Source organism: Moschus berezovskii, chromosome 20 (genome assembly GCF_049115385.1).
Source record: "Moschus berezovskii isolate FMDL1 chromosome 20, NW_MosBer_1.0, whole genome shotgun sequence".
Lineage (NCBI taxonomy): Eukaryota > Metazoa > Chordata > Mammalia > Artiodactyla > Moschidae > Moschus > Moschus berezovskii.
Genome location: NC_142479.1, coordinates 47,730,060 through 47,756,513, shown reverse-complemented (window position 1 = coordinate 47,756,513; position 26,454 = coordinate 47,730,060). Strand labels below are relative to the sequence as shown.

The following is a 26,454-nucleotide window of genomic DNA, read 5'->3' as shown; positions in this document are numbered from 1 at the left end:
ATTGTCTGCTTCCCTCTCATGTACTCTTAAAAAAAAAATCCTAATATAAGGCCTATTAAACATACAAATATTCTTAGTATTGCAAAGAACTAGATTCAACTTAAATGAACTACATGGAGAAGGAAATGGCAACCCACTCCAGTATTCCTGCCTGGAAAATCCCATGGACAGAGGAGCCTGGCGGGCTACAGTCCATGGGGTTGGGAAGAGTTGGACACAACTTAGCAACTAAACCACCAACCACCTACCAGGTCTGGAGAAGGGCCTGAGAACCTGCATTTCTGAAAAGCAGTCCAAGCGATGGACAACTCTTTGAATGCAAAGGTCTCAGTTCAGTGGTGTTCCCATTCACATTTTTCAGTGTGTCTGTAAATTTGCCCAAAATTTAGAAAATACAGCCCAAACAGATAATCAGAGTGGCAAAACTATTCTCTCTAAAGCTGAATTCCTTAATGAATACTTTGTTATAAAAATACATGTGAGAATAGAGCATCATTCAGTATCCATTTAAAAAATAAATAAATAAATAAATGAACTACAAAAAACTTTCCATATAATAAATTGTATTTTTGTTATTTTTTAAAATCAGGAAATATAAATCTGAAACTTTAAAGCTACCTTAGCAAATATGCTTTCAACAAAAATATAAATCATCATATCTCTTTACATCATTCTAAAAATAATGTAGAAAGGGACTGCCTACTGATAAATTTAAATTTACAAGATAAAATTAAAACAGAAGTAACTTTTTAGAGTATTATTGAAATTCTGAAAGTATTAACATTCTTTGTCAATTGCAAAGTACAATAAAAATGCTGATAAAGCTCTGTATTGGCCTGAAGCTATTTTCGTTTTTTTTAATAACTTAAAAAATAATGACAAAAAACATTTAGGTCCTCTCAACTATTAACTGTGGTGTGAAATTATACCTGTTAGCTGAAAAAGACTGTTTTTCTTCTGTGTTGTGAAAATTCTGATTTATCAGCCATATCACTAACAGATAGCCCTTACTTTTAAATAATAGTTCTCAAATGTGAAGTATGTTTTAAGCCATTTATTCCTTTAAAATTAAAAATATGTTAATGATTTTACTGCCTTCCCATTATGTTCCATCTAATGATGTGCTAATTCTTATGACCAATAAGAAGAGTTCTCTTTCCAATAAGTGTTTCAAATAAAGACTTGAAGGTATTTTATTAGACTAAAATCAATGCCAAATTTGAAAAGCAAAAACGAGAGATAGAAGTGTAGAAAGGTCAGAGTATAAAACTCTACCATAAAATGTTTTCAGGTGTCAAAAGCATTTTTCCATTTAATTTTAAAAAGTGGATTTTCATTCAAAGGAAGAAAAGGAAGAATCAGAGATTATTTAAGTAGCTTAAAATCACTAAATCTTGCCATCTTCTACACAATTCAAGGAAAAAGCCTTCTCTTTTAAACTTGAGGGCAACAAAATTTTCCCAAGGAAAACGTCAAATAAATAATAAACAGTTCTGTAACAACTCTGGGGGCTAATATGTTGTAAATAAAGAATCAAATTCATAAGTTATATAAAATTAAATGGAGTTTGCTACTAATTCTTACTTCTCCAATTCTGTACACATTAAAAATGGCCAAACACTGCTGCTGCTGCTGCTGCTGCTAAGTCACTTCAGTCGTGTCCGACTCTGTGTGACCCCATAGATGGAAGTCCACCAGGCTCCCCCATCCCTGGGATTCTCCAGGCAAGAACACTGGAGTGGGTTGCCATTTTCTTATACCAAAACCCACTGAATGTTCATATTCTGACCCACTTCCATAACTTTGCTCATGTTCTTTGACCTACTTCTGGGCCACCAGGGAAGCCCAACTATATCCTAAGAAAATTACGAAAAGAGGGCAATCCAGGTGTGACAAAAATCTTCACTATAATATGATTTGCTACACTAGGAAAAAATGTCCAGCCAACCAATAGAAATTTTTTTATTTTTTAAAAATTCACCTATATTTACTTTTACCAATTCATGTATTCCTTCTTTCCAGAAAGTATTTTAGGTATCTTAACAATTCACTATTGGAAAAGGAAATGGCAACCCACTCCAGTGTTCTTGCCTGGAGAATCCCAGGGACGGGGGAGACTGGTGGGCTTCCGTCTATGGGGTCACACAGAGTCGGACACGACTGAAGTGACTTAGCAGCAGCAGCAGCAACAATTCACTATATATGTATAAAATTTGGACCAAGGGAAAATCAATTTAAATACACCACTCAAGTAATATGGCCCAAACCAGTTGTTATGGTTGTACTTCAAAAGTTTATTCTGAATTTCTGAGTAGCCAAGGTAAAAAACCAAAGTAGCCATTAAATAATTCTCAGAGAAAAGGAGAAAGCAAAGTTCCTCAGGGAAAACAATAATTGTCAACAGATGGCATAGCTTTGGGATGATGGGTGTGAGCACACATTTAAAAAATAATTACATTAAATGCATGAACATTCACATTATAGGGGTCCCAGAAGGAGAAAAGAGAGAGAAAGGGCCCGAGAAAATATTTGAAGAGATAATAGCTGAAAACTTCCCTAACATGGAAAAAGAAATAATCAACCAAATCCAGGAAGCACACAGAGTCCCAGAAAGGATAAACCCAAGAAGGAACACACTGAGACACATAGTAATCAAACTAACAAAAATTAAATATAAAGATAAAATATTAAAAGCAACAAGGGAAAAATGACAAATTACAAGGGAACTCCTATCAGGCTATCAGATGATCAACAGAAACTCTACAAGCCAGAAGGGAATGGCATGACATATTTAAAGTAATGAAAGGGAAGAACTTACTCTACCCAACAAGACTCTCCTTCAGATTTGATGGAGAAATCAAAAGCTTTCCAGACAAGCAAAAGTTAACCGAATTCAGCACCACAAAACCAGCTTTACAACAAATGCCAAGGAACTTCTCTAGGCAGAAAACAAGAGAAGGAAAAGTCCTACCTACAGAAAATAAACCCAGAACAATTAAGAAAATGGTAATAGGCTCATACATATCAATAATTACCTTAAATGTAAATGGATTAAATGCACCAATCAAAAGACACAGACTGGCTAAACAGATGAAAACATGTTCATGAACATACTTCCACTTCCCACATCACTCTGCTTGACCCCCCAAACTGTATGTAATTATTTTTTACTGTTAGGTTAATCATGTTCCCATTATGACTTGCAACTGCAATTATCTTTCGTTTTCTGTCTGTATTGATTATGAAAACTGATAAACATCTTTTACTATTGTGATTATGTAATTATTATTCACTTAATACCACTGTATCATGATTGGTCAACAGAATTAGAATTCTATATCCCAAAACTGCCATTTAATAGAAAAACCTGTAATCACTTTTTAAAGTCCAGATGTATATCAGAATTATTTTGGAACTTTTTGAAAAATACAAATGCCCAGGTATTTTTTTCAGAGCTCCAGATGTGTTTTTACTGAGCAGTCATATTTTAAAACAGCTGGACTATATGAGGATCTTTTACTTTTATCTAGTTTGTTTCACTTTTGCTATTTCATATTCAGTGTTCCCATTTCATTTAGTTTTCCAATTTCTCCACCTTTCTTTCTTATGTTCTTAAGCCTTTATCGAGTGTAGTAGAAAAACTTTTGTATACATATATCTTAAAAAATATGCATAATATATATATTTTTTAGAAAAGTTACGAATTTTTGCCTAACTAAAAAATTTATGACATTTTGATTCCACTTGTTTGACTTACTATGAATAGAATGCTAGATTTCTAATTAAAAAAAAATACATACACAACAAGCAACAAAGGTTTATTGTACAGCACAGGGAACTATAGTCAAGATTTTGCAATAATCTATAATGGAAAATAATTTCAAAAATAACACGTGTTTATGTATAACTGAATCACACACACACAAAAGAATTCTACTTTTTGAAATTTAAACTAATATTTTATCTTTCTGCCAGGTTTTTCTAAGTGTCCTATGGACATCTAATAATGTATGAGATACAAAATTTTAAATATATTTGTGTAGGATATGATATTAATTAAATACAAATCTATTATATTTAAATTATTAACATCATTCAAGATGCTCTATTCTTATTTTTTCTGCATTTGATAAAATATTCTCAAATGTTAATGTGTCTCACTATAATTATATATATTTTTCTTTTCCCCTATATTTTTTCTGATTTTTGCTTTATGTATATTTCTTGTTAAGGTGTCTAATAGTTTATGATGTCTATCTTTTTTGTGAATTGTACATTTTACCATTAAAAATATTCCTTTGTTTCATTTAAAATAAATTTTTAAAAATAATGATTAAAGATTATACAATAAGGAAAATACTTATGATAATGTTAAAGATACAAAATTATATACACACTATGTAGTGATATAAAAGCATGATACATATGGAAAAGGTGAGATGGTCATACACATAAACTTTTTTCCCCACAAAATTATGATTTCCTTTATGGCAATGACCATATCATGCTGTTCTGTGCCAAAACATACCTAGAGGCTGAATGCTAGGCAGACAGTAGTAGTTTAATATTTTTTAACTTACTAAATTGTCTGTACTTACTTGACCTAATCAAGATAGTATTTGGTTTATAAAAATAGAAATAATCAGTATATAACAGAAATAATACAAAAAGTATTTTCTGATGAAGAATTCATTGCTACCACTATCAATGGCAAGGTTGACTATAGACACCTTTCATAGCTGAAGAGCACCAAAAAGGCCTCAATCCACAACTTCCTTATACCACTCCATATATATTTCAAATTCTTCCTTAAGGCTCACAAGATGTTAACTACCAAGAAGTGTTAATATTATTCTCAAATAAAACAATATGCGTCCTTTTAAAAAAATGCTTTATTCATGTTTGAAAAGCCAGAATATTTCTCAGGTAGTTCAAATTTTTTATAAGAGAGCAACCAGAAATCTCCAAAATCAAACATGACCACAAAATTATAACAAAGTTTTTGTATCATCAAAAATTTAAAAATCATACCACAAAAACCTGTTAGATTTCATAGTACTAAAACTTGTCAAGTATGTCCTTTAATTCAGTTCCTATTTCTTGACTTTTTCTTGCTTCTAAAATAGCAAGTAACTACATAAAATTTTCCCTTTTAACACAAGTAGTAGTCTGAAAGCAGAACTTGGACTTTCACTGAGACTGCTTTTTACAAGGGGTATGTGCCCTCAAACACGTCAATCAAAACTGACAGTCTTTTAAAGACTCTAACATATTTATACAAACAAACATGGAAATTGGATGATATTGTTATCACACAGACTCAAAAAATAGTACAGAAAAAACTTATCCATCCTTCCTCTCTATAAGTATCATCACGGGTAATTTCTTTGGCCTTAAATGCTTAAACATAGATGTTCAGAACACTAAAAAACACATTAAAAAAAAAGATATTGGGTTACATTGACTCTAATAAAAATCACTACCCGGTCTTAAGATATAAAATAGTAGAATTAAGATTAAAGTCCAGAAATTCTGTATCCTATTATACAAAAAAGAATTTATATACTCTGACATCCATCCATTTATACATGCTTCCATCTTTTTAAAAAAACATATTCCCAGTCCCGGTTTTCCCATAAGCACTGATGATACTTTAAAACTACCTCTTACCACCAACTTTGTTAAAAAACAAAGGGGCTTTGATTCATATTGCAGACCTAGGGAAGCAAAAACTAAAGCAGTAAAATGAAAAAGGTCAAACTATGTTTCCCTACCTATAATTTTTTTCAGATGTTTAAAATGTGGTAAAATAAAGAGAAGAAAAATTTTAGATATTCTTAGATTTCATATCATACTCACTTAGAGAAAAATAGAAGAGAGGAAAACAAGTAGATGGAAAAGATAAAAAAGATTCCCAAGTATCAAAGGAGAAGGGAGCAAGTTCCAAAGCATTAATAAAAGGAGATGCATGATAGCCTTAACTCATGGACCAAGAGATTATTAGTTTTGCAACTGAATGGTCAATTTTGATTAACCACAGTTTTAAGCTCTTTAACTGTTATTTAGACAAGATTTATTTCAAATTGGAAGAGTAGGAAAAAAGTGGAGGATGACAGACATCCAGGGGGAGAAATTCTTAGAATATTATATTAATAACAAAAATAAAGTTTTTCAATCAAATTTAGCTCAAGACCATATCCAATATTTGATAAATAATTTACTCATCCCTTTCATAAAGAATTGCCAATTATTTTTAAGTGACACCATATTTTTAAAAATTGTTCAGTCACCCAATTGTGTCTGACTCTTTGTGACCCCATGGACTACAGCACAACAGGCCTCCCTGTCCCTCACCATCTCCCAAGTTCATGTCCATCGCCCAAGTTCATGTCCATCGCATGGTAATCATGGTAACCAGCACAGTACTTTTGAGAGAGAAATGAGCAAATGGATACCAAAGAATATGACAATTCCAAAAAAGGTAGGTATGACTCACTAGACTGGATAAAATATTAATTTTTAAAGCTACTATTATTATTATTGCTTCTTGGCCTTTTGGCTAAGATCAAGTGTAAAAGCTACTGCTATCAAGTATAAGGTAATTCTTCCTTTAATAATTTCCTATCACAGAAGCAGCTTATTTGATGCATCAAAATATTCTAGATAGGGTGTTCCTTTCAAAGTCAAAAGAAAATTTTCTTACACAAAACTTGATACTCCTCAGAAGTTAAGAGGAAAATATACAGGTAAAAGAATGAGAGGGTAGTTCTGTTGCAACTGTGGCTTTAGTGTTTTGTTCTAAAATATGTCTCTGATATGAAAACACAATCAAGTTAGGATTCATGCTTAACAAAGGAACAGTACAGCACTCAAGGTATCTACAAGCCTAAAAGACATGACACATCACTCATTTTGTCTCATTTTGGTTGTCTTCCATTACCAAATATACACTGGCTCCCTTCTATGACATCTACTTAATAGCCATGTGAATTCTCCTTGAATTCTAAAATGCTTAAAATGCAAAATCCCAAGATTCTAAGTTTAGCTCTACTGAACTCTTCCAGAGTCCTAAAAGAAGCAGTTATTACACACATTCTAAGCCTGATAAAAGTTATTCTTCGTAAATGCCAGTACTTTTACAGCAGTGTCACCATGTGACCATAAAGGGTGATGTGGAGTTAACAGCTGGGCATCTCTTGTTCCCTAGAATTCTAAAAGTCTACAATTCTGGGAGAAAAAACTGGAGAGCAACCTGCCTGAATTAAACATGAAAATATGCCATGATGTTTCTTTTTTGAATTTTGACTTAATTAGGTCCACTGTCATTAGCCAAAAGGGGGGACTTGTCTATAGAATTACAAACAATCATTATTTTTGAATCAAGAATATATGAAATTATATTAAAAATAAAATGATTTTGAAAAACAACATTCTATAGCCCTAAATGCCCTCAGTTTTCCATTAGAGAGGAATGAAAGAGAATTCCGTAATTTTTTATACATACTCCGAAGCTAGAGTTTCTCTTAATTTTTAAATTTCAAAGCAATACAGAAACAAATGGAACTTTGTGTTGCTGATTAAACTTTGAAGAAATGATCCACATGTACACACACCAGAATCCTGTATAATGGATACAGTATAATGTTAACTACTATTCAATGTAAACTACAAACAAAACCTGAGAGGTAAAGTGAAGAAGAGAGTCCTATAGGTATCTGACTTGAGTCATTCCTACAGACATGGGTATGACATGAAAATGTGAACAAAAAGTACTAAAACTAGATCTCAGATCTCTCTCCTGAGTTTGGGGTGACAATTCCAAGCATATATTTGGAATCCTAGTCAAATGTCAGGATGAGTCATTCCACTCTTTTAACATATTTTACTTACTCTGGTCAGCATAGTTTTTGGCCTTGAGTTCAAGTTGTCTTGTTTGAGATTCTAAAGATTCCACTCTGGTCTGTAAATCTTTTTTTTCTTGTTCTTGAGAGTCTTCAAATTCAATGAATTTCTAATAAAGAAGAAAAATGTATTATTTTCATTAGATAAATTAAACTTATTAACATTATAAACTCCTGTGTTTCTTGGTATCAAGAATCACAATTAGGCATTAACTACTCAAAACCATCTCATGAACTTAGATGTAAAGGTCTAGGGGATTTTCCTGACGGTGCAGTGGTTGAGATTCTGTACTTCTCAGGGAGCATGGGTCTGATCCCTGGTCAGGGGAACTAAGATCCTACATGCCTCACAGCACGGCCAAAAATTTTTTTAAAAAATTAAGGCTTAAAAATCTCCAAATATAGAAGAGAAAAGATGACAAAATAACGTTTATGAAAATGTATCTACTTCATTATAATATACATTTCAAAGAAAATATATAAATCTTTTAACTTAGCCTATAACATGTAAAACAGAAAAGTATAGAATAATGAAATATCAATAAATATATAGTAAATGATTCTCTGAATAATGAAGTCTTCTAAATTACCTGAATCATGTGCTAGCATGTGCTAGAAATATCTCCATTAATCAAATTTACTAAAATCACTCTCATTATGGAGTTATCAATAAATCTCTCTTCATCATGTTTTATGAATTGTTTTATCTGCATCATCTGGCAACTGACTACCCATTTCTCCTTAAAAAAATTTTCCCCCAATTTGATCTTTTCCTTGTTTTCCTCCCACTTTGCTCGTTGCTCCTTCTTGGTCTTCATTCCTCCTCTCGTCCCCACTTTCTTAACACCGGCAAGCTCAGTCCCTGCACAACTCTTTTTCTTCGTTGTTTCTATTACCTAGTGACCATAATGTTAAATTCATTTTAACAGTAAATGAATGACTGCTGCTGCTGCTGCTGCTGCTAAGTCACTTCAGTCGTGTCCGACTCTGTGCGACCCCATAGACGGCAGCCAACCAGGCTCCGCTGTCCCTGGGATTCTCCAGGCAAGAACACTGGAGTGGGTCGCCATTTCACAACCTCCAAATTTCTAACTCAGTCTCTAGCCCAGATCTGAATTCTAGATTTGCAATGTTCAAATGCCCACTGGACAACTTCATCTGAATGTCTAATAAGAGCCTTAGAGCTTCCCTGGTGGTCTAGTGGATAAGAATCCAACTGCCAATGCCAGGGTTCAAGCCCTGCTACAGGAAGATCTCACAGACTGCAGAGCAACTAGGCCCAGTGTCCTAAAGCCCTCAAACCACAACTATTGAGGGCTCCTGAGAGCTGGTGCTTCACAAGAGAAGCCACCACAATGAGAGAAACTCATCCACTGCAACTACAGATAGCTCCCACTCTCCACTGGAGAAAGCCTGCATGGAGCAACGAAGACCCAATGCAGCCAAAACTAAACAAACAAATAAAGAAAACAAAAGGAACCTTAAACTTAACATGTCAAAGCTTGCTCCTCCTGGTCTTACCCAGCTCACTAAATTACTATGGTCAATTGCTCAGGCTCAAAATTCTACTTCAGTCCAATCCACTGGCAAATCTACCTTCAGGTTTGACCACTTCTCATCATCTTCACCACCATCCTGCTCTGTGCCACCATTATCCATTGCCTGGATAAGTCCAAGAGCACTATTTTCCAAACCGACCTCCTACTTCCACCTGTGGCCCTTTACAATGCATTTTCCACACAGCAGTTAGGATGACCCTTTTAAAATATCACATCAACGTATGCCTATGCTGAAAATACTTTGATTTCATTCTTGCAAAGTCCTTAACCGTAGCCTCTGCAGGACAAATATAATCAATCATCCTCTTACTTATCTGACATCATCCTCTAACACTCTTCCTTCAGATATTTAAATGGCTCTTCTGCCCTCACCTCCTTAACATCTTGGTTCAAATGTTAGCTTCTTACTAAAGACTTTCTTTACCCATCATTATTTAAAACTGCAACACCCACTCACTACTTCTCTTGTTTCTTCCTCTATTGCACTTCAGTTCAGTTCAGTCGCTCAGTCGTGTCCGACTCTTTGCGACCCCATGAATCACAGCACGCCAGGCCTCCCTGTCCATCACCAACTCCCGAAGTTCACTCAAACTCATGTCCATCGAGTCAGTGATGCCATCCAGCCATCTCATTCTCTGTTGTCCCCGTCTCCTCCCACCCCCAATCCCTCCTAGCATCAGACTCTTTTCCAGTGAGTCAACTCGTCGCATGAGGTGGCCAAAGTATTGCAGTTTCAGCTTTGGCATCAGTCCTTCCAATGAACACCCAGGATTGATCTCCTCTAGAATGGACTGGTTGGATCTCCTTGCAGTACAAGGGACTCTCAAGAGTCTTCTCCAACACCACAGTTCAAAAGCATCAATTCTTCGGCGATCAGCTTTCTTCACAGTCCAACTCTCACATCCATCTATGACCACGGGAAAAACCATAGCCTTGACTAGACGGACCTCGGTTGGCAAAGTAATGTCTCTGCTTTTTAATATGCTATCTAGGTTGCTCATAACTTTCCTTCCAAGGAGTAAGCGTCTTTTAATTTCATGGCTGCAATCAGCATCTGCAGTGATTTTGGAGCCCAAAAAAATAAAGTCTGACACTGTTTCCACTGTTTCCCCATCTATTTCCCATGAAGTGATGGGACCAGATGCCATGATCTTCGTTTTCTGAATGTCGAGATTCAAGCCAACTTTTTCACTCTCCTCTTTCACTTTCATCAAGAGGCTTTTTAGTTCCTCTTCACTTTCTGCCATAAGGGTGGTGTCATCTGCATTGCACTTATCCTCATCTAAAACATTATCAGTTCAGTTCAGTAACTAAGTCATGTCTGACACGTTGCAACCCAATGGGCAGCAGCCCGCTAGGCTTCCCGGTCCATCACCAACTGCTGGAGATTACTCAAACTCATGTCCACTGAGTTGCTGCTGCCATCAAACCATCTCATCCTCTGTCACCCCCTTTTCCACCGCCTTCACTCTTTCCCAGCATCAGGGTCTTTTCAAATGAGTCAGTTTTTTGCATCAGGTGGCCAAAGTATCGGAGTTTCAGCTTCAGCATCAGTCCTTCCAATGAATTTTCAGGACTGATTTCCTTTAGGATGGACTGGTTGGATCTCTATGTCCAAGAGACTCTCAAGAGTCTTCTCCAACACCACAGTTCAAAAGCATCAATTCTTTGGCACTCAGCTTTCTTTATAGTCCAACTCTCACATCCATACATAACTACTGGAAAAACCATAGGTTTGACTAGACAGACTTTTGTTGGCAAACTAATGACTTTGCTTTTTAATATGCTGTCTAGGTTAGTCATAGCTTTTCTTCCAAGGATCAAGCATCTTTTAATTTCATGGCTGCAGTCACCATCTGCAATGATTTTGAAGCTCAAAATATAAAGTCTGTCACTGTTTCCATTGTTTCCCCATCTATTTGGCATGAAGTGGTGGAACTGGATGCCATGATCTTAGCTTTTCGAATGTAGAGTTTTAAGCCAACTGTTTCACTCTCCTCTTTCACTTTCAACAAGAGGCTCTTTAACTTTTCTTCACCTTCTGCCATAAGGGTGGTGTCATCTGCATATCTGAGGTTATTGATATTTCTTCTGGCAATCTTGATTCCAGCTTGTGATTCATTCAGCCCAGCATTTTGCATGACGTGCTCTGCATGTAAGTTAAATAAGCAGGGTGAAAAAAAAAAAAAAGCAGGGTGACAATATACAGCCTTGACGTACTACTTTCCTGATTTGGAACCAGTCTGTTGTTCCATGTCCAGTTCTAACTGTTGCATCTTGACCTGCATACAGATTTCTCAAGAGGTAGGTCAGGTGGTCTGGTATTCCCATCTCTTCAAGAATTTTCCACAGTTTGTTGTGATCCACAGAGTCAAAGGCTTTGGCTTAGTCAATAAAGCAGAAGTAGATGTTTTTCTGGAACTCCTGCTTTTTTTCATGATCCAACAGATGTTGGCAATTTGATCTCTGGTTCCTCTGCCTTTTCTAAATACAGCTTGAACATCTGGAAGTTCACAGTTCACATATTGTTGAAGCCTGGCTTGGAGGATTTTGAGCATTACTTTGCTAGCATGTGAGATGAGTGCAATTGTGCAGTACTTTAAGCATACTTTGGCATTGCATTTTTTTAGGATTAGACTGAAAACTGACCTTTTCCAGTTCTGTGGCCACTGCTGAGTTTTCCAAATTTGCTTGCATATTGAGTGCAGCACTTCCACAGCATCATCTTTTAGATTTGAAATAGCTTAACTGGAATTCCATCACCTCCAATAGCTTTATTCGTGGTGATGCTTCCTAAGGCCCACTTGACTTCACATTCCAGGATGTCTGGCTCTAGCTGAGTGATCACACCATCATGGTTATCTGGGGCATAAGATCTTTTTTGTATATTTCTTCTGTGTATTCTTGCCACCTCTTCTTAATATCTTCTGCTTCTGTTAGGTCCACACCGTTTCTGTCCTTTATTGTTGCTATCTTTGCACAAAGTGTTCCCTTGGTATCTCTAATTTTCTTGAAGAGATCTCTAGTTTTTCCCATTCTATTCTTTTCCTCTATTTCTTTGCATTGATCACTAACTAGTAAGGCTTTCTCATCTCTCCTTGCTATTCTTTGAAACTCTGCATTCAAATAGGTGTATCTTTCCTCTTCTCCTTTGCCTTTAGTTATTTGCCTCAGCTATTTGTAAGCCCTCCTCAGACAACCATTTTGCCTTTTTGCATTTCTTTTTCCTGGGGATGGCCTTGATCACTGCCTCCTGTACAATGTCATGAACCTCAGTACATAGTTCTTCAGGCACTCTATCAGATCTAATACCTTGAATCTATCACTTTCACTGTACAATCATTAGGGATTTGACTTACGTCATACCTGAAAGGTCTAGTGGTCTTCCCTACTTTCTTCAATTTAAGTCTGAATTTGGCAATAAGGGGTTCATGATCTGAGCCACAGTCAGCTCCCGGTCTTGTTTTGGCTGACTGTATAGAGCTTCTCCATCTTTGGCTGCAAAGAATATAATCAATCTGATTTCGGTATTGACCATCTGGTGATGCACATGTGTAGAGTCGTCTCTTGTGTTGTTGGAAGAGGGTGTTTGCTATGACCAGCGCGTTCTCTTGGTAGAACTCTGTTAGCTTTGCCCTGCTTCATTCTGTATTCCAAGGCCAAATTTGTCTGTTACTCCAGATATCTCTCAACTTTCTACTTTTGCATTCCAGTCCCCTATAATGAAAAAGAATCATTTTTGGACATGAGTTCTAGAAGGTCTTGTAGGTCTTCATAGAACCATCCAACTTCAGCTTCTTCAGCATTACTGGTTGGGACACAGACTTGGATTACTGTGATACTGAATGTTGTGCCTTGGAAACGAACCAAGATCATTCTGTCATTTTTGAGATTGCACCCAAGTACTGCATTTCAGACTTTTCTGTTGACTATGAGCTACTCCATTTCTTCTAAGGGATTCTTGCCCACAGTAGTAGATATAATGGTCATCTAAGTTAAATTCACCCATTCTAGTCCATTTTAGTTCACTGATTCCTAAAATGTCAATGTTCACTCTTGCCATCTCTTGTTTGACCATTTCCAGTTTACCTTGATTCGTGGACCTAACATTCCAGGTTCCTATTCAATACTGTTCTTTACAGCATCAGACTTTACTTCCATCACCAGTCACATCCACAACTGGGTGATGTTTTTGCTTTAACTCCGTCTCTTCATTCTTTCTGGAGTTACTTCTCCACTGATCTGCTCTCCCGCAGCATATCAGGCACCTACTGGCCTAGGGAGTTCATCTTTCAGTGTCCTATCTTTTTGCCTTTTCATGCTGTTTGTGGAATTCTCAAGACAAGAAAACTGAAGTAGTTTGCAATTCCCTTCTCCAGTGGACCACGTTTTGTCAGAACTCTCTACCATGACCCACCTGTCTTGGGTGGCCCTACAAGGCATGGCTCACAGTTTCATGGAAATGGCAAGCCACTCCAGGACTCTTGCCTGGAAAATCCCGTGGATGGAGGAGCCTGGTGGGCTGCAGTCCATGGGGTCGCTAGGAGTCGGGCACGACTGAGCGACTTCACTTTCACTTTTCACTTTCATACATTGGAGAAGGAAATGGCAACCCACTCCCGTGTTCTTGCCTGGAAAATCCCAGGGACAGGGGAGCCTGGTGGGCTTCCGTCTATGGGGTCACACAGAGTTGGACACGACTGAAGTGACTTAGCAGCAGCATGGTCCATGTGATCAGTTTGGTTAGTTTTCTGTGATTGTGGCTTTCATTCTGTCTGCCCTCTGATGGATAAGGATAAGAGGTTTATGGAAGCTTCCTGATGGGAGAGACTGACTGTGGGGGAAACTGGGTCTTGTTCTGATGGGCGGGGCCATGCTCAGTAATTCTTCAATCCAATTTTCTGTTGATGGGCGGGGCTGTGTTCCCTCCCTATTGTTTGACCTGAGGCCAAACTATGGTGGAGGTAATAATGAAGATAATGGCAACCTCCTTCATGCCCCGGACCCTGCACCAGGCCATCGACGGCCCATGCCTCTGCTGGAGACTCCAGGACACTAACAGGCAAGTCTGGGTCAGTCTCTTGTGGAGGTCACTGCTCCTTTTTCCTAGGTCCTGGTGCATACAAGGTTTTGTTTTTGCCCTCCAAAAGCCCGTTTCCCCAGTCTTGTGTAAGTTCTGGCAGCTCTATGATGGAGTTATGGAGGGGTTAATGGCAACCTCCTCCAAGAGGGCTAATGCCATACCCAGGTCTGCTGCACCCAGAGCCCCCGCCCCTGCAGCAGGTCACTGCTGACCCATACCTCTGCAAAAGCCACTCAAACACAGTTCTGGCTCAGTCTCTGTGGGGTCTCTGGGTCCTATATATTTCAGTAATTTATCTTATTTATTACCTGCCTTGCCTCACTAGAATGTAGGTTTAGTAAGGGCAGGGATTTGTTTTGTTTGCTGTTGTATTTTGGAGAAGGCAATTCCCACTCCAGTACTCTTGCCTGGAAAATCCCATGGACAGAGGAGCCTGGTAGGCTGCAGTCCATGGGGTCGCTAAGAGTTGGACACGACTGAGCGACTTCACTTTCACCTTTCACTTTCATGCACTGGAAAAGGAAATGGCAACCCACTCCAGTGTTTTTGCCTGGAGAATCCCAGGGATGTGGGAGCCTGATGGGCTGCCATCTATGGCGTCACACAGAGTCGGACACAACTGAAGCAACTTAGCAGCAGCTGTTCTATTTCCAGTGCAAAGAATGATAATGGTGCATAGCAGGTGCTCAAATATTTGTTAAACGAATGAATAAATGAAAAAATTTTCAGAGTAAAAAAACTAAAACCCATATAGAAAAATGTATAGTTCACAAATAAACTTGTTGTAGTTCAGTTGCTATGTCCAATTCTGCAACCCCATGGACAGTAGCATGCCAGGCTTCCCTTGTCCTTCACTATTGCCCAGTTTGCTCAGATTCATGTCCATTGGGTTGTTGATGCTATCTGATCATCTCATCCTCTGCCACCCTCTTCTCCTTTCTCCTTCAATCTTTCCCACCATCAGGTCTTTTCCAATGAGTTGGCTCTTCTCATCAGGTGGCCAAAATATTGGAGATTCAGCTTCACCATCAGTCCTTCCAATGAATATACAGGGTTGATTCTGTTAGGAAATAATATCACTAAATACACTCGTTTTAATATGAAATTTGCTATTACCTACTTCATCTATCCTGAACCATTCCAATCACTCTAGTAGACAGTCTGCACTCACTATCTTCCTTTGAAGAACTTCTCCCCAGTTTCATGCTAAATCTATTCAGCTCATGCAATTTGACTAGTGAGGACTCCATCTCCCTAGGTCTGGGCATACAACCTGAACCAGACTGATCAGAGTCCTTTTCCTGGGACATGTGCTAGTTTTTGGAAAGATTTATACCTCTTCTCAGCTGAAGAGACGTCCTTTTCAACAGACGGAAAGAGCATGCCTCAAAACAAAATCAATGTAAAAGAAAACAAAGAACATGCGGCAGGGGCAGCAAGGAACCCTAATTAGAGATACTATTTGAGTCTTAGATTCAATATTTCCTGGAGCCAGCATTTCCCAATAGTTTTATTTTCTCAGTTACATTAGCCAATAAATTCTATTTTTATAGAGGCTTGAGTTGGTTTCGATCACAAGAAACTGAAAGCATCCGATATATTCATCTACTTTCCCTCAAGAGCTATTTTATTTTCTCATTTTATTAGTCAATATTTCCACATCTTTGAAGCCTGAAACATCCAACATCTGAAACATTGGTTCTTAATCATTCGGGGGTCTGCCCTTCCCAAACCCTGCCCTCTACTTTTCTATGAAGATATTTCGTATTTCAGAGATTTCTGGGAAGCCTGAAGCAGCTATTGTCTATTTTTTTGTGGACTATTAATCTAAAAATGATTACATAAAGGAGTACTCCAGAAAATTCTAATTTTAAATGTGTGTTAAATCTTGGTTTGGAAATGTGCAGCTGCTGCCCTCCTTTAAAATGCTAATTACTACTGCACAACAAAAATAAATATTCCTCAGTTCTGATAAGGCACATTAACATCATACAGGGCAGTAAAAGCCTGGGAGGACAAACACTTCATAATAGACTTCAAAGAGTAATCAAGAAAAAGTAACAAATGACTGAAATTTTCAAAACTGTTATCCAAGAAAAATGTATCTGTCAGGTTAGTTTTGAGCCACTATTTCATGAAATATCCCTGATACCACAGATAATCTTGGGAAAAGAAGCTGCTATAGGGTAGGATAATTCAAAAGAACAACACTGATAAGTATAAAAAACTTCAGAAAATGGCCTGGTTCTATACGGCACTTGGCAATAATGCGAAAGTAAAAAACATAAAAATTTAAGAAAAAAATTAGAAATAGAGAGAGTGCTATGAAATTCAACCAGCCGCTAAAATAAGATTGTTGGCAAAAAAAGGTACAGACTCCTGGTTCTAATGGGAGTCTTTTTCTGTCTCTTTCTGTACTTAATCTTCTCATACTATATTTCACTTTATATTCATATATATTTCACTATAGTGAAAATAATTACACAATAAGTGGCATGGATTACACTAACAAAGTTCTCCTCTATGCTCAGAGACCCCAGGTGGCCTAGTTAGCACATATATGTGAGTACTGCTAAAACTCTTCATAGCTTTGTAGACTACAAACATGTTTGACTCAAGTTTTAAAATCTTCACTTACTTCCAAATAACATGTCTGCTTTCTACTCCTGTATTTTCAAATTAACACACAAACTGAGACAACATAAAAATAGGAATGAAGCCCATTCTGTCACTTTCTAGTCAAAGAAAAATTATTGTCACAATTAAATAAAACCACACACTTACAATGACTGTTTTCTAGATGCCAGCAGGAGTAAACTACGCAGTGAAGTAGTGCAAAGAAATCTATTACAAACTACTAAGTAATGACATTCAAAAGACTAAATTAAATAACACATTAACTAAAAAGTAAAAAGTCTTGTGTCATGACAGCCACCAAAGAAATAGTTATCAAAATAACATGCTAAGTACTACAATGGAACCAAATATAAGGGCCAATAGAAACACAGAGAAATAAGTAACTAAATCTGATTTAAATAAAAAAGAAAGAGAAGCCATTTTGGCTACCTTGAAAGAAATAGATTATCTGACAAAATGTGGCAAAAACATTACAGGCAGAGTTAACAGCATATGCAAATACATAGAGGCATAAAGATCACGGCATGCCCAAGGAGATAAAACTCAGGATTTGGAATTTCAGTAAATGATGTAAAGGGTAAACCATTAGACAAACAGTGAGTTGGAAATCTCTCCTCTGATTCACAAAGGTAGTAAGTGGGCAAGATTCCATTCATCCATCCATCCTTTCAACACACAACTTGAGTATTCTAAGGTGATGAGAATGTAGCAGATTATAGGACACTCCTGGTTCCTATGCTCCACTGCTTGAAATTTGGCAGAGGAAAATAAACATTAAATATGTGTAACTGATGGGAATTCCCTGGCAGTTCAGTGGTCAATATTCCACGCTTCCGCTACAGAGGACCGGGGTTAGATCCTGGTTGGGGAACTAAGATCCCACAAACCGTGTGACAAGGTTAAAAAAAAAAAAAAACCTGACAGAAGACTGATTTGCAAAAATAAGCAACACAATAGTTTGTCTACTTGGAGGTTACTGCTGATAAGGAATGGCTGTTATTTCTTTTACTTTTCTTTCAGCAGCCTTATAGTTTGTATGGTAAGTAAGTCAAGTAAGTACTCTATACTATGTTACACATTTCACAATCCACAGAATTGTCTCTTTCAAACAATTAACAGTTGAAAACTGCAAAACAATTTTTTAATGCTTTGTTTCTATCTTTAGAGATACTTTTTAATTGGAGTATAGTCGATTTACAATAGTGTTACTTTCACTCAGGTATACAGCAAAGTGAATCAGTTATACATCCACGTATGTGTGTGCTGTGCTAAGTTGTTTCAGTTGTGTCCGACACCGCGACCCCATGGACTGTAGCCCTCCAGGATCCTCTGTCCATGGGATTCTCCAGGCAAAAACACTGAAGTGGGTTGCCATGCCCTCCTCTAGGGGCTCTTCCCAAGCCAGGGATCAAACCCACGACTCTTGTCTCCTGCACTGGCAGGTAGGTTCTTTACCACAAGCACCACCTGGAAAGCCCACATACCACATATACCCACTCTTTTTTTAGATTCATTCCCCAATAAACCATTACAGAGTACTGAGTAGAGGCTGTTACTTTCTCAGTGATAACAACATGGGATAACACAACCTTGGCTTACGACTTTATCCCAGACTTGTATATGATGTGATTCTTTCCCAGACTTTCCAAAATGAGGATTTAACATTTCAAACTCTGAATACAAAAAATATTTTAAAAATCATAGTTCAAGTGTACACACAATGCAACCACACTGTAATCATATGTGACACAAGAAATCGGATACCAGAAAAGTGTATAATGTGGAAATAACATGATACGACTAAAGACATTTCTGAGACATTTAAACTAAGACCTAAAGGATTTTTAAAAAGTTTATAAAGAGCAAAAGGTCCATCAAACTGAAAGAAACTAAGGAAATCCAGTATGGCCAAGCTCAGAGATTTGAGAAAGAGAATGGCCTGAGATGAGGATGGAATATAGATAAAGAACAAATCATATAGAGTCTTACAGGATACTGGGTCACATTAAGGATGTTGGAACTCCACTTTGAAAAGCTTAGTTTGCGAGGATATGGAAAACAGGCTGTGCTGAGAAGGAAACAAGAGTATCTCTGAATGGAGACCAAAGGTAACCACATTAATGACAGATGATTACATGCTAGCAGTGAGGATGAAAAGATGAAAATGAATTCAAGCTATTTTGGAGATAAACAGGACTGGTGACTGAAAGAAAAAGAGAGAATGAAAGCTCAGGAAAAAGTCAAGCTTCCTGTACTGAGCAAGATTGAGGATGGTGGTATCACTTGTTGAGTATAAACAGAAGAGAGGGTGGTATCAGTAATATAATAGATTTTTTTTCCCAGATAGTTTCCTCCATTTTTATTGAAAAGTCAGGCTTTTATCAGTCTCCCATCAGGCCTCCCTTTCAGGCTTCCAGCAATGCAAGGAGAATCTTAACACTAAATGAGTACAAATTTCCACTTGGTCCAGCCTGTGGCCTGTGTTTCAAGGGGATCCAACACGGGGAAGATTTTGAAGGCAACATTTTCTCCTCAAAGCTGGAGGAGGGGCTAGAAGTAGATAACCCTTCCTTTCCCCTGGTATTCAGTAAGCTTCATCCTTTCACCTCTTCTGCCTTGAAAAGTTTGCTCTCCAGGAAGTGTTGGTTGCTCAGTCATTCCCAACTCTTTGTGACCCCATGGTCTATAGTCCAGCAGGTTCCTCTGTCCATGGAATTCTCCAGGCAGGAAAACTGGAGTGGGTTGCCATTTCCTCCTCCAGGGGATCTTCCTCATCCAGGGATTGAACCCGGGTCTCCTGCACTGCAGGCAGATTCTTTACCATCTGAGCCACCAGAGAAGCCAGGGAAGCTCTTGCAGGAAACAAAATGACAGACTCATCCATACTGAGGTTTACATGGTGGATAGGGCTTCACTGCTAACTTCTCTTGGGGTATTTTAAGTTCAAATGGTGTGAAATCCAAGAGCTGAACCAGGAAAACTGGAACTTTATACACCAGAAAGTAGACTGTGCCTTCTCAGAGTGCACATCCTTAGGGTTCAGCCATATGGCCTCACTTCTCACAGCCTCACTGGCTGGATGAGCCCCATCTCCTTTTTGGGATGCTTTCCCTATGTTCTGCAAACCACAGGTTATGGGGGGGCACATCCTCTCTTGGTTGTAAGGCTGCTTGATACTTTATCCAAGGAGGAGACAATTACAATGTTTTGCCCCAAAGCTCCCACCCGTCCCACCTGGGAGGGCTGGCTGGGCTGGTGTCCCTTTGGTGGCCAGTTGCTCTTGGATCTCCAGATGAAAGCTCAAGGCCATGCCACTGATCTGAACCAGAACAACATTAACAAGAATAGAATAATAGAATTGATTTTAAATACCAAGGCAAACTACCTATGAGGTATTCAAGTGCACCATATGGAATATTTATTTGTAAAGGTATCTCATTATTTGGAATCTAACTGGTACAACCAACATGGAAGTTAGCAATGTGGATCAAAGTCCTTAGAGAATGAATGAAAAAAGTGTTACTTTTACCATACTTTAAGAGCTTTGATATATTACCTCATATATAGTGTGATCCTACTATTATAAACTGGAGGAAAAGTAAATGGACAAAAGAAAAGCTTTGGAGGCCTATATTAAAATGGCTGTTTAACAGTGATGGGATTTAGGATGACTTTATATTTTTTTAATAGCCTTATTCTTAAGCAGTCTTCAGACTTCCCTGGCAGTCCAGTGGTTAAGACTTCCCACTTCCAATGCAGGAGGTTCTGCTTCTACCCCTGTTTGGGGAACTAAGATCACATATAGGGTTAGTGAAGCCAACAAAAAAAAAAGAAGGAAGTCTAAAGATGCTGGGTTTTTTGTGGGTTTTTTTGCAATAAACATGTAAAATCAATAAAGGAAAGGGGGAAATGCAAACTGTAGGCCTATACCCCTTTAATGGTGGCTCAAGAGCTAAAGACAGACCTTGATTCATTTGCATTTCATCTCAGAAAAAGCTTGATATATCAAGCATTCATTAATATTATCATTTATCTGACCAAAAATTTTTGTTTTTTTCTAATGTGGCTGCATGAGGTCTTTCTTAATTGCAGCATGCAGGATCTTAGTTCCCTGATCAGGGATTGAACCCAGGTGCACTCAATTGGGAAAGTGGAGGCTTAACCACTGGACAATAAGGGAAGTTTCTAAGAGCATTTTTTGAGATGCAGTTAATCAAAAAATCTGAAATGGAATACTGAAACAGAAGAAAACCAAAGGAAGGGATTCACTTTTAATTATATACAACTGGCCCCCTGGAGAAGGGAAAAGCTACCCACTCCAGTATGCTGGCCTGGAGAATTCCATGGACTGTGTAGTCTATGGGGTCACAAAGAGTCAGACACAACTGAGTAACTTTCAATCACTCACTCATGGAGACAGTAAAGGACAGGGGAGCCTGGCATGCTACAGTCCATGGGGTCACAAAGAGTTGGACACATCTTAACTACTGAACATGTTATATATACACCATGACAGTATATTAGATCTGTTGAAGTTGAACGCTAAAATACAAGAGTGATGTATTTCAGGACTAGAATATCGAAGTGTGGATCCATTCCAGAAAGCTTATTATTACTATAACTTGCATGAAACAGTGCTTTTAGGGAATTCCCTAATGGTCCAGTGGTTAACACTCCACGCTTTCCCTGCGGGGGCACAGGTTCAGTCCATAGTCAGGGAATTAACATGCCACAACCTTGCATCACAGTCACCAAAAAAGAAAGAATGACAGTTTTTTTAATGCAAAGTAAAGCTGTACTCTAGCCAGAGACAGTTTAAAAAAAAAAAAAAGTAAATGAATGCTCATAAGAAACCTGTAAGCATTCATCATTGATTTAATGTGATTCAATTTCTTGCCAGCGGCATAACTTTATAAAAATGGCCAACTACACTACATTTGGCAAATGGTAGGGTTAGGGCAATATCAAAATCAAGGCAGGAGAGAGGCAGTTTTTCAAACTACAGGATAATACTATCCCTAGAGAATTCTGGTTCCTTTCCCTCAACACAGGAGAGTCTGTCAGATCCCTCAGATATGTTGGTATAGGGTGCACACCTCTCCACAACCCACCTGTTTCTCCATGCGTTTTTCTAAGCTACTCTCACACACCGTTTTTTAAAAAGTTTACGGGACTGGGATAAAAGCCCATGAATGGGCTTTTTCATCTTGTGTTACAAATACATCTTCATTAGATACTCCTCCTCTCAATAACTAATTGGCCAACAACAAATGTGACTCCAGACAAACTCTCCTGAGAGCAATGCGACACTTAAAAAAAAAAAGTCGGTATACAATACAAATTCATCTCAGGATTCAAAAAGAATAATTTTTGTGATGAAGCAAAATGGTTTCAAGTTCAGATGGCTTATAGGAGCTGTTGTGCCACAATATTCTGGAGAAAAACAAAGCTTTGAAAAGGCATGGTCCTTAAGCTAAAAAAAAAAAATCCCTAGAGACTGTTGCTTATTGAAAAAAGATAGTGAAGTGAAGTGAAAGCCATTCAGTCGTGTCCAACTCTTTGCGACTCCAAGGACTATACAGTCCATGGAATTCTCCAGGCCAGAATACTGGAGTGGGTAGCCTTTCCCTTTTCCAGGGATTGAACCCAGGTCTCCTGTATTGCAGGTGGATTCTTTACCAGCTGAGTCACAAGGGAAACCCAAGAATGGTGGAGTGGGTAGCCTATCCCTTCTCCATCAGATCTTCCCGACCCAGGAATTGAATCAGGGTCTCCTGCATTGCAGGTGGATTCTTTACCAACTGAGCTGTGAGGGAAGCCCCAAGAAAGATATTAACAGACAAAAAAACAAGCAAAAAACCTCCACAACCTTTAAAATAGTAACTTTGTAACACAGTAATTTTCTTAAAAAAAAAAAAAAACCAACCACCAAATAAAAGGCTGATGCACTTACTACTCGGAGAAGGCAATGGCAAGCCACTCCAGTACTCTTGCCTAGAAAATCCCATGGATGGAGGAGCCTGGTAGGCTGCAGTCCGTGGGGTCGCTATGGGTCGGACACGACTGAGCGACTTCACTTTCACTTTTCACTTTCACACATTGGAGAAGGAAATGGCAACCCACTCCAGTGTTCTTGCCTGGAGAATCCCAGGGACGGGGGAGCCTGGTGGGCTTCCAGCTATGGGGTCACACAGAGTCGGACACGACTGAAGTGACTTAGCAGCAGCAGCAGCAGCACTTACTACTTATTTTTTTGGGCTCCAAAATCACTGAAGATGCTGACTGCAGCCATGAAATTAAAAGACGCTTACTCCTTGGAAGGAAAGTTATGACTAACCTAGATAGTATATTAAAAAGCAGAGACATTACTTTGCCAACCAAGGTCCGTCTAGTCAAGGCTATGGTTTTTCCCGTGGTCATGTATGGATGTGAGAGTTGGACTGTGAAGAAGGCTGATCACCAAAGAACTGATGCTTTTGAACTGTGGTGCTGGAGAAGACTCTTGAGAGTCCCTTGGACTGCAAGGAGATCCAACCAGTCCATTCTAGAGGAGATCAATACTGGGTGTTCACTGGAGGGACTGATGCTAAAGCTGAAACTGCAATACTTTGGCCACCTCATGCGACGAGTTGACTCACTGGAAAAGACTCTGATGCTGGGAAAGGTTGGGGGCGGGCGGAGAAGGGGATGACAGAGAATGAGATGGCTGGATGGCATCACCAACTCTATGGACATGAGTTTGGGTGAACTCCAGGAGTTGGTGATGGACAGGGAGGCCTGGCGTGCTGTGATTCATGGGGTCGCAGAGAGTCGGACACAACTGAGCGACTGAACTGACTGACTGACTGACTGCTCAGAATGTACCAATATATTATCCACTACCCCCATTTACTCTGCAAAGTGAGGGAAAGAAACATTTCCATTATTTTAAATAATTATTGTTAAACTCAGATCATTTAAATGTAACTGTTTTTCAATATAGTATCTTTTAAAAAATAAAAGAACAAACCATATTAAGCAATGCCTGAGGAATGTAATTCCCCAAACCCTTCCCGACCCAAAATGCAGAAAAAACTAATACAAATGACTCGGTTTCTTCAAACCTAAATAACAAAGTGGGGGTGTGGGGTAGGCGGAGAGCACTTACAGATGATGAGACGTTTAAGGGACATAGAGAAAGGAAAGAGAGAAGGGGAAAGATATACCCAACTGAATGCAGAGTTTCACAGTATTGTAGGTGAGATAAGAATCCCTTTTTAAATGAACAATGCAAATAAAAAGAGGAAAATAACAGAATGGAAAAGACTACAAATCTCTTCAAGAAAACTGGAAATATTAAGGGAACATTTCAAGCAAGGATGGGCACAATAAAGGACAGAAATGGTAAGCACCTAAGAAAAGCAGAAGAGGTTAAGAAGAGGTGGCAAGAATACACAAAAGAACTATAAAAAATAGGTCTTGAAGATCCATATAAGCACAATGGTGTGGTCACTCAACTAGAGCCAGACATCCTGGAGTGTGAAGTCAAGTGGGCCTTATAAAGTATTACTACGAACAAAGTCAGTGGATGTGATGAAATTCCAGCTGAGCTATTTCAAATCCTGAAAGATGATACTGTGAAAGTGCTGCACTCAATATGCCAGCAAATTTAGAAAACTTAGCAGTAGCCACAGGACTGGAAAAGGTCAGTTTTCATTCCAATCCCTAAGAAGGGCAATGCCAAAGAATGTTCAAACTACTGTACAACTTCACTCATTTCACATGCTAGCAAGTGATGCTCAAAATCCTCCTTCAACCTAGAATTAAACAGTATGTGAATCGAGAACTTCCAGAGGTACAAGATGGATTTAGAAAAGGCAGAGGAACCAGAGATCAAATTGCCAACATTTGCTGGATCATAGAGAAAGCAAGGGAATTCAAAAAAAAAACATCCACTTCTGCTTCACGGACTATGCTAAAGCCTTTGACTGTGTGGATCACAACAAACTGGAAAATTCTGAAGAGACAGGAATACCAGATCTCCTTATCTGCCTCCTGAGAAACCTGTATGCAGGTCAAGAAGCAACAGCTAGAACTAGACACGGAACATGTGACTGGTTCAAATTTGGGAAAGGAGTACAGCAAAGCTGTATATTGTCACCCTGCTTATTTAACTTATATGCAGAGTACATCATTCGAAATGTCAGGATGGATGAATCACAAGCTGGAATCAAGAAATATCAACAACCTCAGATATGCAGATGATATCACTCTAAAGGCAGAACATGAAGAGTAACCAAAGAGCCTCTTGATGAGGGTAAAATACAAGAGTGAAAATTCTGGCTTAAAACTCAGCACTCAAAAAACTAAGAGTATGGCATCTGGACTCATTACCTAATGGCAAACAGATGGGGGAAAAGTGGAAGCAGTAACAGATTTTATTTTCTTGGGCTCCAAAATCACTGTGGACAGTGACTGAAGCCATGAATTTAAAAGACGCTTGGTCCTTGGAAGAAAAGCTATGACAAAACTAGACAGTGTATTAAAAAGTAGAGACATCTACTTTGTCGACAAAAGTCCATATAGTCAAAGCTATGGTTTTCCCAGTCATGTACGGATGGTGAAAGTTGGACCATAATGATGGCTGAGCACTGAAGAACTGAAGCTTTCGAATTGTGGTTCTGAAGAAGACTCTTGAGAGTCCCTTGGACTGCAAGGAGATCAAACCAGGCAATCCTAAAGGAAACTGACCCTGAATATTCATTGGAAGGACTGATGCTGAAGCTGAAACTCCAATACTTTGGCCACCTGGTATGAAGAGCCAACTCATTAGAAAAGACCCTGATGTTGAGAAAGATTGAAGGCAGAAGGAGAAGGGGATGATAGAGGACGAGATGGTTAGATGGCATCAATGACTCAATGGCCATGAGTTTGAGCAAGCTCCAGGAGATGGTGAAGGACAGGCAAGCCTGGCTTGCTGCAGTCCATGGGGTCACAAAGAGTTGGGACACAACCGAGTGGGTGAACAACAACTAGTAGGTCTTGCAGGTCTTCATAAAACTGTTCAACTTCATTGGCTTTAGTGGTTGGGGCACAGTCTTGGACTAGTGTGATGCTGAATGATTTCCTTGGAAACAAACAGAGCTCATTCTGTCGTTTTTGAGACTGCACCCAAGTACTGCATTTTGGACTCTCTTATTGACTATGAGGATTACTCCATTTATTCTAAGGGATTCTTGCCCACAGAAGTAGATATAATGGTCATATGAATTAAATTCGCCCATTCCCATCCATT

The 26,454-nt window shown here is 38.5% G+C and overlaps 1 protein-coding gene and 1 pseudogene across 4 annotated transcripts in view; one reads left to right on the top strand and one right to left on the bottom strand.

The window, feature by feature from the left end:
• The window catches only part of SPAG9 (sperm associated antigen 9), a 161,932-nt gene that overhangs the window by 116,231 nt on the left and 19,247 nt on the right, over positions 1 to 26,454 (bottom strand). For all 4 annotated transcript variants that reach the window (XM_055407539.2, XM_055407540.2, XM_055407541.2 and 1 more), the window contains exon 2: positions 7,891 to 8,011. In XM_055407539.2, the coding sequence (XP_055263514.1) occupies positions 7,891 to 8,011 (121 nt within the window). The remainder of the gene's footprint in view (positions 1 to 7,890; positions 8,012 to 26,454) is intronic.
• LOC129544879 (U2 spliceosomal RNA) lies at positions 6,540 to 6,678 on the top strand (annotated as a pseudogene).